Here is a 16,039-nt window from a genome sequence, read left to right on the forward strand (position 1 = left end):
ATAGCAGAGCGCACCCTTTAAGGGCGCTTAACTGAATATAAGTCACTAATATGTTTTGTACATGGACTCTGATAATCTCGCCGCCGTGAAGCATTTATTACAGGAATAGCTAATCCCTCCCTGGATTATATACTTATTACGTGTAGCTCACGTCTAGAATTTCCAGAAGAAACGATTAAATCTTTTGTAGAGAGCTCATTCTTCTTGAATGCTCTTCATATCAGATAATCAAAATAATATTTGGTTTGCCTCACGTGTCCGGGGCTATTATATCGCTATTTAATCATACATGTGCCCCTACCCTTAAAAAGAAAAAAGAAAAAGAAAAAAGAAAAAAACCGTCCTTTTTTCACGAGGGTAGCACTTAATAGCTAGAGGCTAACAAACTTAGTGGCCCTCGTTCCGTGTCTACTCTTACGATGACATAAAGAATGTACCTTTTGCGGTTATCTCACTGGTGTTCGCCAATAAAAAAATCTGAATCTGAATTTGAGTTGATATCAAATGACATTATGTAATTGTCATATATTTAGGACTGACCAATGAGGCTAGGTTTGTGTTGGAGATTTTAATGTCATTTCAAGGATTCCTGCCTTGCTGAAACGTGTTTAAGATTTTTAAGAGGCTCTCGCGAAGGAATTGAAGTTGTGGATTGATGGAACATGGATTATGCTTCTATTTTTGATTGTTTGTCGAAAAAAGGGATTATGATTGCAATAACAGCGGTGAACACTTTTTGCGACGTAAGAATATTAATCAAGAAAATAAAAAATAAACAAACAAACAAAAAACAGGGATACCAAAACAAAAGATATTGAAGGAAATAAACCGAGCAAACATTAAAAAATAATAAATTTTAAATATGAAAAATCTAGCAGGAAGATGTTATGTTTGAAAAAATGTCGGCGGTTCGAACTACCCTAACAAAATGGGGTCGATTCAATCTCTCATGAGTTTCTGATTAAATATAATCTTATGGGGAACTTTTTTCGCTACAGGAGGACAAAGATGTGTATTTGAATTTACCTCTCATATTCAGAGACTGTAGTAAGTCTAAAACAACGTATGAATTTAATAAACACAACGTAACGATACTACTACATAGGGGTGTATTTATGGGGGGAGGGGGCTAAAAGACCCTCGGCCGTCCTCCATTTGTTAGGGAGTGTTTTCTAAAGAACGTTGCCCTTGCTCTATGTTCGGTAACGCGTTGCATCATGGAACTGTCTTATTACTCATATGGCGTATTTTTCGCTTTGCGATAGTGAAAAGTGAAAGAAAAATGATAGACTTGAATTGAACTTTCAAATTCATTTCGTTTCTTGATGCATAAATGACAACTGACTGATGAAACATCCCTCAAAAAAGGCCCATAATGCAAAGCATTTCTACAACTTTGGAACTGTGGCTCTATTTTGTTCACCACAACTAGCACGATCCACCGCCCACTCCGTTCTCGAACGTTTCTCCCATTTAGTGTGATCTAATGATTTAATTTCGCATTAATTTTGTTAGGGAAGTTTAATCATGTTTGATCGAAGGATATAGCACTTGGTCACCATTAAGGTTTTGGTTATTCAGCAAATGAGACCCTATATTTCAGCTGATAATTATAACGCGCGCTATTTCCTCGGTCAACATCGAAAGTAAAATTCACTTTCCATAAGCCATACAAGCTTCTAGAATTTCAGCGACTGCTCATCCTTAAATTTTTCTATATGTCTCTCTAAATTTTGTCCTAATTAACTTCATCATAACTTTGGGGAAAACTAAATATTTCTGATAACGCGGGTCACGTCGCCTAGACCCAGATCATTCTATAGGTATGGGGGCAGCGTGGAGAGATATAATTATGATGATAAAGTACACAAGTACAACTGGATGGAAGAAGATAAGACATTAAGAAATAACTTAAGGGCAAACGGGTTACCTCAATTATGACTATTTAAAAAGTATAGGGTTCAATTTTGACACGTAGCACTTTAAGATTTGGGGTTGTCATATTTTACTCAATGCTTTTTTTAAACTAATTTCCAAGCTAATAATATCACGTCGCATGCGATATTATAAAACTTTTAGCCAAATATCTATAGAAGCGCTCCAATCGAATGAAAGCCACCTTGACCTGCCTTTGCAATCTACTTTCCGGTACTTTGCCTACGGCCATGATTTCATTGATTGATTTATACTTTGATGAATGGCTTCGTATCCCAGAAAAAACTAAGAGAACAAAGAGAGAAATGCGTGAAAGAAATTCAATTCGAACCAAGAAACTGAAATAAAAAAGATCGAAAACCAAATGCAAAGAAACGAAGAGAAAAGAGAAGAGAAAAGAAAGAAAGAAAGAAAGAAAGAAAGAAAGGATTGTAAAAATAGTAAATCTAGAAGAACGGCGTTGCCTGTCGCCTGTTCCCTTCGCCCTCGAGAAGAAATTTGAATGAAACGACGTTTTAAGCGGGAGAGGGGTCGTAGGGGTGAAAACGACAGCATGCAGGATGGGATCAAAGATCATGTTGTTGGGATTTTGGGATACCTGTGGTTTATTTTGCAGGCTCGTATCAGCGAACTTACCCCATCCTTCCCACATGTGTTGTTTCGAAATAAGGTAGAAGAAATGGAATAGTTTGTGATTGTCGTGAAAAAACAGTCTTAGAAACCCTTGATCTGACCCCAAACATGGGCAAAACAAAGGCTAAGAAACGTGGGAAGCACAGACTACAACCAATGGGAGAAAAATGTGAAAATCAAAGTGAGGAATCGATGGAAAATGGCGGTAATTTTTCAGGGAAAACTTTGCCTTTGCTTCAAAAGGTATTCCTTATTTTCTTATTTTTCTTTTAAATACTCGAATATTTATCATGTTTGACACAAAGGTTTATCATAGGGAAAATGGTGATAAGGATAAACAAATTATGTTAGTGACATCCTCCGTGAACTGGGTTTAATTACAGTAAGATCCAGGGGATGGATGGTGATTTCGGGGGGGGGAGGGGGAGGGGGGAGGGGGAGGGGACTACACTGCATGTTATTAATCTCCTAGAGTTTTCTCATATACATGTAATTTTACTATAAAAAATCTTAAGGCACATGATTTCAATATTTTCTTGTTAATGGATATGGTCACGGTTTGGGTATCTCGTTAACATATCCCTATCAAAACTATCCTCAAGTGCCCACCCCCCCTGGCACCTATCACACTCTCTAGATCTACCTATAAACAGCATCACAGCTTAAAATGATGTCCACCCAGAATTGGAACGTGTCCAGTCAAATCTTTGCCTTGCCAGTCATTTTGACCAGTAAGTTTAAGCCAGAAAAAAAATTAAGGTAAAATTAATTTGACTGGTCCTCATGACTGGCAACTTACTGGCCATTATTTTAAGCCCTGAGCATCATCAAAACCAGCATTCATTCTTTTACTTTGATTAGCTTGCCAGCCCAGCAGCAGAGGAAAAAGAATGTGCCTGTGCGGGTCTTGCTAATCTTGTATTTGAACCTGGTGCTGTACCTGTGCTAATTCGTCAGGATGTAGTCAGGCGCCTTGGTCCTTTATTGATTGATGATAACAGAAGTATACAGGAGGCAGCTGCTGGAGCATTGAGGTGAGGAATACTTGTCCTGTAAACTCGAAAATATATTCATTAATTCTGGTGCTTTTCAATAGATCTACACTGTAATTCACTGGGGTGCAATGTTTTCCCATTACAGACCACATGTCATTCCCTTTATACCATGTGTTCTCAAAAATATTTCTTTTCTAAATGGTAGAACATGAGAAGACAGATAAATATGGATACAATAACTCAAAGATTCAAGGGAATGACATGGGTGATGGGTAAATTTGTACCATAACGAATTAAGGTCTATACTTTAATTGTGAGGAAGATTTCTTGATATTTGGATATATCTTTAGTCAAGGTTCACAGTGGTTTATTTCAAGAATTAAAATAAGGATTATTGATATCAAAACACCTTTAATTTTTTAATCAGAAATCTGAGCCTTAGTGGAGGAGCAGATGTATGTGCTAAAATGGTAGAACAAGATGTAATGACTCCATTAACAACATTTATACAACAGGTAACCATTTTGCATGTGTTATAAATGGCATTGTTTTCAAAGCAAATGCAATTACCGGTACTGAGCATGGATATTTTTTAATACTTTAGTCTTTAGAAAGTTTGCAAAGTGTAAGCAACAGTCCTGGTTCTGATTACAAAAAACAGACAATAAGTCTTGTTGTTCAAGCTATAAATCTTCTTTGGAATGTCTGGTAAGTGTGAAAATTAACTGAAGCAATGATTTTTAATAAACATCTTTAGCTTGAGCATAATGTTTTCCCATTCAAACCACGTCATTCTCATATCATTCGCTTGGAAATAAGATTTTTTGTTTTAATTAGTTCAGGGCTAAAACTAATGGCTGGTCAAACACCAATCATGAATATGACCAGCCAAATTAGTCAAAACTCATTTCTGGCTCCATGTTACCGGTTACAGTATAAAAGAACTGTTCCACTTCTGGCTGGACTCTGTCCAGTGACAGACCATTATATTGGCCCTGCTGATGTACTGGTCTCATATTCACATGTCTTCTCATATTCACATGTCTTCTCATATTCATATGTCTTCTCATATTCATATGTTTTCTCATATTCATATGTCTTCTCATATTCATATGTTTTCTCATGTACAGTAAGCAAAGAAATGATACTCTGAAGAATGACTTATTGTGTTCTAAAATGATAAAAATTATGTTTCATCTAAAAAGGACTATTCAGCAGATTCTAACCTGTTGGGTCCTCTTTGGCATTTTAGCGAGAGTAGTGAGACAGCTGTTGAGATCTTCAACATGAAAGGCTTGTTACCTCATCTTGTTCAGTGCCTCAAGACAGATATCTATCCAATGTCACTGGCTATGCCAGCAGGTAAGCCATCAAACCTTGAAACAACCTCTTGGCTGACCATCTGGCAGGGATTTCATTAAGTCTTGAAATGACAGCTGGAACAATTTGTGAACTAGCCAGAGTTCTGGCAGGGTTTTTAATAAGTTTTGAAACAACAGAAGATCACTCACTTACCAGAGCATTCGTCAATCTCCGATCCTTGATAAAAACCCCAAACTTAATAGGAATTTAGCTAGCATGTTTACTTTTCCATTCACAATATCTACAGTAACATGCTAAATTTCAATTTGATCTAAGAATAATTAAATGCTGTGCTGATTTAGTTCAACCAAGAGGTTTTTTCAGGGGTCAATAAATTGAGACTGCAGTTCTTTAGGCTACTTAGAAATGTTTGATTTAGTACAATGATTTGTATCCTTCATTAGCACAGTGTCTGCATACTGTAACAGAAGACAACCCATCTGCTGCTCAGGCCCTTTGTGGCTCAAGTCACCTAATGAAGACCATTGAAAAAGCTTTAGTAACAGAGCCATCCACAAGTGAAGTCATGTTGCTGAAGGTCCTGAGTGCAGGAATACTCTACAATGTTCGCTATGCTATTCCCATGTGTAGTTTCAGTGAACTTGTTCAAGCTGTGGTGAAGGTTCTTTCTCAAGTTCTGGAGATTGACTGTCTTGAGATGCTTGGGAAAATGCTTCCTGAGCTTGAGAAGGTTAGGTTTTGTTGGTGTCTCTCTCTCTTGATTCAAGGGCTTTCTGTGGGTTCTCTGGTTTTCCTACCTTTGAATTAGCCATGCCCCGACCATGATGTTGATTAGATGTGATGAGGTTAAAAAGATTTGATTCGTGTTTCTTCGAAAATTCGTTTTTTCTGCCTGTAGCTTGGAATTTTTTTTTGAGAAAAATATTCTTGAAGAGACACAAACCAAATCTTAAATATTCTATCCAAGCAGGGGGAAAACACCTTAAGCTTGGAAGCTGTTTCAGGGTTTGATCTGTGAGTTAGCTAACTTAGATCAGCCCAGAAGTTGTATCAGGTCTTAATAAAATTTGAAGATTTGGCAAGATTTTGTCTCATCAAAGTCATAAACATGGGATAACGAGGGGGGCTTACATGTATGCACCAGGGGGCATATAACTGTGATTTTACAGTATTTTAATGTCCAGCTTGTTTGATGTTTGTTGTATAGGCTGAGGAGGTTCAGATGCTTCTGAATGCACAGCAGCTTGGGCTGGAAATATTGTCCAATGTATGCTGTGCTGATGGTAAGGCCACATGAGTGTCTCTTTTTTCCACTCTAAGAATTATAATCTATATAATCTAAACAGGAAATAATTCCACAAAGGCTTAACCACCCCTCCCCAAACATCGCACCTAAATCAAATGCACTCACACACATGCCATTGCTAAATTCAATATTCTCTAGACAATCAAGCGTTTGATTGATTTTTATGGATGAGAAAAACTAGAAAACACAGAATAGGGACCAAAATAGAGGCCTTTTTTATATAGTTAATGGGTATCAATAAATACCCCCTACACCCTCAAAAACTGTTGAAATATAGTGACTATTTCTATGCACAAATACACTTTTTAGCATGCAGCAAATAGACAGTACATTCATTACTGTAATTTGACTTTTAGTTTTGGAGATATTTGAGGACAAAATCCAGGGTTTCACTTCCAGAAGTGGCGGGTGCCGGTTAACCCCACCCCTCTCCTCTTGATTGGGTCATGTAAGATGACAATAATTGTGCCCTTTACAATTTCATGAAAGGTAGCCATGCCTTTGAATTGAAGCAAGATGAACAGAGAGTTTGCAATGATAGAGGCATGGAAATAACTGTCCAACTGTGTCAGAAAAGAGTCTCTAGAGTATCATTGCAAGCTCACCTCTCGTCTCACTGCGATGCAAAGGCACAACTACATTTCAAGATGGCGTAGGGAACTGTGTAAGGGACTATTGTTTATACCTTATCCCTTAGAGTGCATTAACTATTTTAAATATTACATTATTTACAGAAAGCGGTGATGATGATTGGGAAGATGTTTCTGACATGAGAAGTGATACATCTGATGAAGCAGCAGACTCTGATGAAGATCATTATCTAGCAGATGATATTATGGTTAGTAAGAAACATCAAACTGTAATTACTGTAATTCATGACTTGGCAAAAAAAATAATAACCAATTAAGCCATTTTACTTGGTATATTTCAGAAGGTACATTAATTGTTACAATAGTCTTCTCTTTCTCATTCAAGCTTAGCTTTATCCATAAGCTATATAGCTATATATATATGTAATCATATGAAACAAGTAAAAATGCATATGGATCATGACAGACTTCATTCACTTTAGTATCCTGTAAACATTTTTTTCTCCCCAGCAAAATGCAAATAATTTGTCAGCAGAGATGGTTAATGCTATTGTAACCCAACAAGTTCCTAAAAAGGTTTGTATGCATAGTAAACATATATCCATAGAAAACTTTGTAAGAAATTACACAAATTTGCACTAATTCGTACACTTTTGTAAGTGTAACTTTCTCAAAGATATATTGCATATGGTGTGCACTCTATTAGAGCAGTTTTCTTATGAATGGGAAATGATATGGCAAATTTATAGCCATACTTTAACTGTACAGTATGGGTAATGATTGGATGATTTCCTGGAAGACAATAAGAAGCCATTTCAGCATATGTGCTGTAATTCAGTACCGTATGTTTCCCACTCCAACCACTCCATATAGTGAAGAGAATAATTTGTTCACATGTTATTTCAAAAAGATAGTTTGAATGTGTTGATGTTGCTATTTGATGCAGGTCTTGGACAAGGCAATATTTGGAGATGTGAGAGTTTATGAAGCCTTAGATCAACATCCTGAAGGAAAGAAAGCTGTGAAAAGGTACTAAATACTCTTCATCCCTTTAAATTGCATTTTCTTGCTTTTCGATCTCAGGGCACATTAATTTGCAAGAAAAAACCATTGAAATTTTGACACATACTCTTTGAAGTATATTCATTTGCAGTTACACAGTTGATATGAAATATGCAACAATTTATAAATAAACATTCCAGTTGAATGATCATTAGATAAATCTGATTAATTAACATACTTTTCATGTACCATTTCAGTCTCGGCTTCTTTGTTACTATGTTTTGAAACTTGACAAGGATTTTGCAATTGATTGTTGTATTGTACCATTATCAGATATCTTAAAATTATCATTTCAGCCTGAGTGTTGTCCAGATCAGAGCCCTCATTTGTTTGAACAACATCACTGCTTCCATGGATGTTGAATTAATGGGCGGGGCTGATGCGCTGGGTCAACTGTGGAATACTCTCTTCTCCTTAACATATGGAAATGAATGTAAGTGTCGGCAATAATAGTTGGCAGGGAGGGAATGTGCAGCTATCATTGTGAAGGCCCCCAGGAATAAGAAAACCAGAGAAAACCCCTCAAAGCATAGGAGAGAGCCAACAAAATCTCTATCCTCCCCTCCTCTTTGCTCTGTTCTCTCATTAAATAAACTTTTGTCTTCTTGTCTTTAGTGAGACAATTGATTGTGTGTGTTCAATCATTGTAGGCCACAAGTTTCTCACAAATGAGGAAGATTTTGTAGAGGCAGCAACTGGTGTGATGAGATCTGTTCTGGAGAAATTGTCAGCACTGAATGCCCCTCAGGTATGAAACAACTTATGTCCTGCTCTGTTTTAGGGCTGAAAATGACGGCCAGTCAGATTTGATGTCATTTTGTGTCTTGCGTGAATGTCTTTTAGCTGAATGGCAATTCCTCAATATAAATCTTTCTGGTTGACAGCACATGGTTGTCAGTGTTAGACCGCCATCTAGAGTATATAATGAAGTTCAAAGACCTTTATCAGCTGATTAAAACCCAGCAATTCATGTGCACTAGTTATAATTTCTGAAGCTCCTGACTTGTTATTTCAGTGCATCACTGCAGAACATGTAACTGTATTGTGCCAGACTGCTGTCAATACACCTTGTGATGCTGTCAAGGTTAAGCTGCTCAGTATACTGGGTTATATCGGCAAGATGGCCGCCACTAGAGATGACACAGTTGATGTGCTTCAGGTAAGTGAAAGTCATTGGTTGATACGTAGATACAGTTGAACTAAGAAAACCGTGAACACCTAAAATATGTTAAACATTGTGTTCTGACCAATCACATCTGACAGAGGAATTGATTCATTCTCACATATGCCATTGTTCAGAACACGATGTTTAACATTTCAGACATATTTAATAATAATAATAATAATAATAACAATAATAATAATAATAATATTTTAGGTGTTCATGCTTTTCGTAGTTTGACTGTAACACCCTGAGAAACATTGTTTTATTTATTATAATTTTTACTATTTTTTAAAGTGCGTCTGCACTATCAAAAACCTTTATTTGTTAATCTTGTTTGAAAATATCAATAAAGTATTCATTGTATTATATATTTAATGATGAAGACAGGTTATCAAGTACACATAATCCTTATAATTATTTTCTAGTCATTGGGTGTGGTGCTACGAGATATCATCACAAGCCAAACCAGTCTGTGGATTATCTGTGAGGCTCTGGATGCCATATTTGACACATTTGCTGATGGACCTCGTGTTAATTCTGTTTTATGTTCCATTGGACTTTTAACAACTTTGCAACAGCTTGTGCCTGTGTTAAAGATCAGGGTAGGTGTATTATTTCAAGAAATAATTGACCTGTTTGCTAAACTAGACCACGCCTGTGGGAGGGCATTATGGGAGGGGAAGGAAGGGAGAGTTGTGGTTTGATAAATGTGTGTCATTGGGGCATTGAAGATGAGTAAATAAATGAATTGGTGAATGAATGTACTAGGATGAAAGAATAGATGGTTGGTTGGATTGATGGGGGAATGATTGATTGAAGGAGGGAGAAAGGCAGATCGAAAAATTACATGCATGAATGGTAGGATTTCATTCTGTAAAGTATTATTTCTTTGCTAAATAGTGGCGCATAACAAGACATGAATATAGATACAGCTCAAACAAATCTTATTCTCAAGAGAATGACACGTGGTTTGACATGGGATAACATTACACTCAAACGAATAAGATCCATTGATGAAGATTTTTCCCTTTTTCGTAGATTAAAAGTGAGCGCAGAACACTGGGCGACCATTACCCAGTTGTAGATGCTGCACGAACAAACTTGTCTCGTTTTCTTAAGTACAAAGCCAAGGGCCATTGAGACGAGAGACAGCTAGCTATACTCAGTACTACATATAGTAAGTACTGTTTATAAGTGGAACATCGAGTCAGCCTGATCAAACTACAGATTCTCCTCAAATATTCTCTGATATTGGAGCATTGGTGGGAGAATTTAGTATATGATCTTTGGAACTTCGCTTCTCCAACTATTTTTCGATAAATGCCAATCATGGATTATTTTTGTGGTAACCACATTGACACATATATCAGATGAGGGAAAATGCATCGCGGATAAAGCTATGGAAGCACATATTATATTGGTAAAGAAGGAAAGTCCAGGAGATAATAGCACAGGTTTCTATACTTTTTGTCCTAACACTCTCGTGCAGCTAATAACCAACTAGCAAACTGTGCCACGATAACCGTCATAGCAAGACATTGCTGATGAGCCGTAATTTACCAAGTCAAATGAGGAAGAAACAGCAGAGAATGAAAGAAAATTGGGAAATTCTTAATCAGACAAAACTCTTTATTGTCCAGTTAGTGTTATTTTTAACTTAGAGCTGTTTTGGTGTTTCTGCAGTCACGATAGCTTCAGCATTTTTTTCCCTGTCAATCGACATTTTACCGATCCGAATAGAGGCTTTACACCATCACGTGATGGCAGCCATGACAGGAGGCAGGAACAATGGAATCTGGTCTAGTCTGATTTACATGAGAAAGAATTCAGTCTCCCAGTGGGAAAAGACTCTATTGCTGTGCTTTCTGTCATGGCTGCCATCACGTGATGGTGCAAAGCCTCTAATATACGTTTGATGGATGAGAGCCAAAATACAAGAAAATGTGACGACGTGTCTGGAGGTTTTTCAATGGCAGAAACATGAAAAGCGATATAAGACATTCAGTATTGCCTTTCAGCTTAACGCTAATCGTCCATCAAAGGCTAGAACATTTCCTTTCATTACTATACGCTGAAAAAAAAAAGAGGAAGTCCTGCTAAAACGAGCTTTAGCTTATGGGGGGGGGGGGGGGGGGGGGGGGGTCAGTTGCTTTATTTTACCAACCCTTGTAATTGGCTGGTTAAATTTAGCACTCTTTTTATTGCTACGCGCTGATCGAAACATTAGTCGCGACAGGGAAATTGGGAAATACACATCCGTAAATCAAATGAATTGGTCGGTACCTTGACTTTCTCTGATTGGCGGCAATGTATTGCCCTATTTCCCTTTTGCGACTGTTGTCTCGATCAGCGCGTACTAATGAAAAGAGTGGTAAATATGGTCTTCAACTAAGTGTTCTAACCTTCGCGTACCCTCGACGCGAATTCCATGCGAGGGAAAAGAATATATCTTGTGTCGAAACTGTGCTGTTCCATGAAACGTTGCTGGCGACGTCACAGAACTGAAACCAGCACAAACCGGTTTAACTGGAAAGGATGGACAAATGGTATATTTCTCATGCATGGAATCCTTTGTAAGCGCATTTCAATGGGTTCCTGAACTATGCATTTACGTGTCAAAGGGTAGAGCTAACAAGGGCGCTGGGAGGGGGAGACGACAGGAAGGCATAGGGAGTTCAAACATCAATTGTTTTCCCATTTGATGAGAATTGGCATTCAGAAAGCGCGGTTTGTGTACGTGGTCTTCCTGTGAGTCAAAAGAGAATCCACACGACAAGTATTTAAGATTTTCTTAAATATTTGATTTAATAGGTTGTTTATATGAAGGTAGATTGACCATAAGTCTTGATTTTATTATCCTCTTAGGAATGGAAGAAAGCCATTAACATTAACATTAACATTAACATTAACATTAAGCCTCTAACAATACCTTGGCGCTTATACACTCAATCACCTTGAAAATCTCTCAGAATATACTATATCAAGATAAATATTAAATTTATTAAATTCACATATGTCATTACAAAAAAAAGCATCACTTTTATTTTTCCACGAGAACATGAGGCTATTCAGTTCAGAACAATAGTTTTTGAAATTAGTCGCAAGATTTCGATTCGGGTTATAGGAAAAAATACCCTGGGGTCCAAAGGTTATTTATTCTCGCTCCGTTGTTTGCTGCTTTGCTGGGAAGTCGCTTGCTCGTTACAAGTAGCAAAATAGAACCTCTGGATCCCAGGGTGTAGAAGAAAGAACTAAGAGGAATAAAATAGGAAAGTTGAAAGAAAAAAAATTAAGAGCAATGAAGGAAAAAAACTGCAAAGAAACGAGAAAGTATGATTTATAGAGCGATAGACACTGCGGATCATCACTGAGAATTCCAGTAAAGGTGAACACGAATCAGTCGGCAATTTTGATGCGCTCTTGCATGTAAATAATAATAATAATAATAATAATAATAATAATAATAATAATATATAATAATGATAATAATATAATATATATAATAATAATATATATGATAATAATGATATATACAGACAAATAAAACTTGCCATAATAGATATATGATAATAATAATAATATGATATATATAATAATAATTATATAATATATATAATGATAATATATATATATAATAATGATATATACAGACAAATAAAACTTGCCATGATAATATATAATAATAATATTAATAATAATAATGATAATAACTTTAATACTCATAACGCTCATTTTTTATGATGAAATGATCAAGTGCGCAAAATACAACACAGATATATCGTGATTGCGTCATGAAGTAATCTTATGACGTAGAAGAACGGAAACCAGTTGATGTGCCTCGAAGCTCTGATATCCTGATGTGTGGAAAAACCGTATTTTTAATTAGCCAAACTGAAATAGCCGAAATGCAAGAAAACTGCTTTATGAAAATATTCTATTTTTATGATGCTCTCATAAGGTGATATTTTGAGGATTTTTTTGGTGAGTTTCGATGTAATTTTCATGTGTTATTTGTAATGCATTTAACTGATTGGCACGGCGGATAACGGGAGTGTGGCGTACCTGCTTTATAACCAAATCAATCAAGTCAGTTTATCAACGCTGAAAGTCAGGCCATCCAAGAGACAATTGAATTTTTTTCATCGGAAGTCATCCCCTCCCACTGTTTTCGAGTTTCCCAAACAGAATAATTAAACAATTCTATGAAATTGCCTCCACGAACTCTTTTTATGAATAATTAAAAACCATTTTGTTTTCAGAGAAGAAGAAAAATCACAGGGCAAAGTAAGAGGTAAGAAAACGATTCTGTCCATGTTTGTGCGATGCGCAATGAAATCTGAATGCGCCTTTTAAGTCAGTTCCCAAAGATATTCTTTTATAATCAAATAAGGAACCAGACGTCCAACTTCGATTTATTCTCTGGGAAGAATAAGCTGTAATAAGAAATAGACAGTAAAAAGACAGTCTGGGATCGGTGTTCCCCGCAGCTTTGAAACCGGAAGAGCTAGGGGAACCAGTAAATTCACATAAAAACATTAAAACGCATAAGTGAAAAGGAGTCGACCGGGATAACGGCAGTTTCTCAGACCTGCGGAAAACATAACGATGAACTGTTATTCAAGGTACTTCAGTACGACTGACGATGTTAGGACTGAAAAACTTCGACTGAAACCAAAGTTTAAGCGGTCAACAAGTCTACAAGATGAGTCCAAATCGCGCGACTCTAAGACAACTTTGGATTTTCGTGCGCCGCTCCCTTTTGAGGAAGTGAGTAGCTTCGAGCAGTTAAAAACAAACTCAGCAAAGCCTGAGAAAAGTACGGAAATCGAATGCGAAATGAATAAAGAAGAAATGGAGGCTTCTGCAATAAATAATAATTCGTTTAGTACGAGAAGAAAGCAGTTAGGAGACATGTACAAAAATTCCAGAGACTCGGAAGAGGATTCTGCAATTCGACGTCGCGCTGATGTTTGTGCAACGGTGAAGCCACGAATAAAACAGTTTTGTCAATGTTTCGAGGAAAATTCAAAGACAATTATCCACGACTCTGAGAATGGAAAAGATTCCGAAAAGTTTCAAAATGCGCTGGGACATTTGGCTGAAGATCAAAGGAGTGAAATCACGTGCGCAAAGTGTCATCTTAAGATCCAAGAGGAATGGAGAAGGAGAAAAATGGTCATTGAGTCGTGGATGGAGTTTTTTGGCTCGCGGGGAACAACAAATTCAGTCTTCATATCTGCATCTAGCGTCTAGGAAGTATGAACACTCATACACTTAATGGCGTTGAGTAGCAACACCGTTTTTAGTGCGTGCTATTTATGAATCAGGTTTGCGGCAAAGTCAGCAAAATTTATTTTAAAAACCTTTTTTATTTTTTCTCCGATTTAGGACTAACCTCCGAAATATCAGTGTGACTACAAACTTACTTACTAGGGTTTTTCTTTGCGTTTTAAAACAATAATTAATTATGGGTCTTCAAAACTGGGACTGATTGAAGGAGTGAATTTTGAAAACGGTTTAAAAAGTCAATATTAGAAGAGTCATCGGTCTATGGACCATTCACTACCTATCATTAGTATCCGAAGTAAAACTGAATCGAACTGACAAACGAGACAAGCTGAATGTGGTGTCAATTCGGGCGAAAACGCACTAAATGGGCTGTTTAATGCAGTTCTCGTCTCTTGAAACGCAAGCTGATAATGATGGTTGGAATCCAAGTGGCTAAAGCGCTTCCGCTGCCAACTAGTACGCATCACAAACCTACAGCTGTCAGAAATGCAGAAAGAAAATAAATAGTATTTATTCTAATTCGACGAAAACGAACTTCAATTCATCAGATCTTCCATTTTTAATTCTCCAATAGACATTGAGTCTTACTAAGTACACTCCTAGCAATTTACTTAATATATGCGCTCGGGGAAAAAAGGGGAAAAATATGCTAAGCTTGAAATTATAACGTTCGATACTTAATTAAATTTTTTTTCGCTTAATCAAATGCAGTACTATTTAAAATTAAGTTTAGCGTCAAGCTGAATATAAATGTTTGACAGAAATATTAAATTATTTTGCTATAGAAAATACGCAGTAACTGATCGAGTTTGAATTTCTGTCGGTTTTGTCGTCCACCTATTTTTTGCACAAAAGCTGGAAGATTTTTGCCTAAAAGTAGGTTCAAACTTGCTTTGAAGTAAATAAGTTGAATGACACTCTGAAATTGCACATGAAATACTATATCAAGCTGTTACGGCTAATGTTTCTAAGTAATTTTGATGTTTAACTATACTTTCGTTGGAAAGTCCCTATAATTGCGCCCGTTTCGTTCACCGCGATCACGTGCACGTTTTTCTGCGCCTCGCGACCATAGTCTAATGACTAATTACACATCAACCTATAAGCGCTTTAGATTAAAATTCTTTATCATGATCTTCAAGTCTCCCATGGCAGACAACTGGGTTTTTTAATTCATTTCAAATTACTCGACAACCATACTTATGTTTATGTAAATAAAATATTAGGTATATATAAGAGATAGAGAATTCTACAAACTTGCCATCAAGGCCAAAAGTCAGAAAGTCAGAAAGTTTTTCAGAAAATGAACGGCTTCAAGAGTATAGGAAATAAGAACAGGCTCTGCGTGAGTCAGTTGTAAACGTTAACTCAATTTGGTAAATTTTTGTCTGCGTGCTGACTGCAAAACAGGTACAAACTGACGTACGAACAAACTGTGTTCACCCAACGAAGTACAGTTAATATTTTTCCTATAGGGGAAGAGAGGGGCGGGTGTCATGCCGTTGACTTCTTGTCTGCCAAAGGGGTACTTACAAGTTTGAAGTAACAGTGTCGCGGGTACGGCTGATATTTTTCCTAGGGGAGGGAGGGGAGGGGCGGGTCTGTTTTATTACCCACCTCCACATGCCAAGAATAAGGTTTTATTCTGACGTATTTCCGGTCTCACTTGTACATTACAGTCAGTGCAATAAAGCGACTATGTGATTGAAAATTAATATTATTACCCCTCTGAACTTGTAAT

The 16,039-nt window shown here is 36.9% G+C and overlaps 1 protein-coding gene across 1 annotated transcript; it reads left to right on the top strand.

Moving 5' to 3' along the window:
- The first annotated feature begins 2,593 nt into the window (after window positions 1–2,593).
- LOC116300403 (HEAT repeat-containing protein 3) lies at window positions 2,594–11,111 on the top strand. The gene is made up of 15 exons (XM_031709275.2): window positions 2,594–2,811; window positions 3,430–3,602; window positions 3,991–4,078; window positions 4,168–4,271; window positions 4,816–4,925; window positions 5,330–5,616; window positions 6,094–6,169; window positions 6,927–7,030; window positions 7,293–7,358; window positions 7,729–7,811; window positions 8,141–8,277; window positions 8,495–8,592; window positions 8,860–9,003; window positions 9,435–9,611; window positions 10,048–11,111. Exons 1-15 carry the CDS (start codon window positions 2,677–2,679, stop codon window positions 10,147–10,149), a joined length of 1,884 nt encoding a protein of 627 aa, XP_031565135.1. The 5' UTR covers window positions 2,594–2,676; the 3' UTR covers window positions 10,150–11,111.
- The last annotated feature ends 4,928 nt before the right edge of the window (window positions 11,112–16,039 follow it).

This window comes from Actinia tenebrosa, unplaced genomic scaffold (assembly GCF_029948245.1).
Source record: "Actinia tenebrosa isolate PJP-AT-01 unplaced genomic scaffold, QUT_ActTen_1.0 PGA_scaffold2__45_contigs__length_23673736, whole genome shotgun sequence".
Classification (NCBI taxonomy): Eukaryota; Metazoa; Cnidaria; class Anthozoa; order Actiniaria; family Actiniidae; genus Actinia; species Actinia tenebrosa.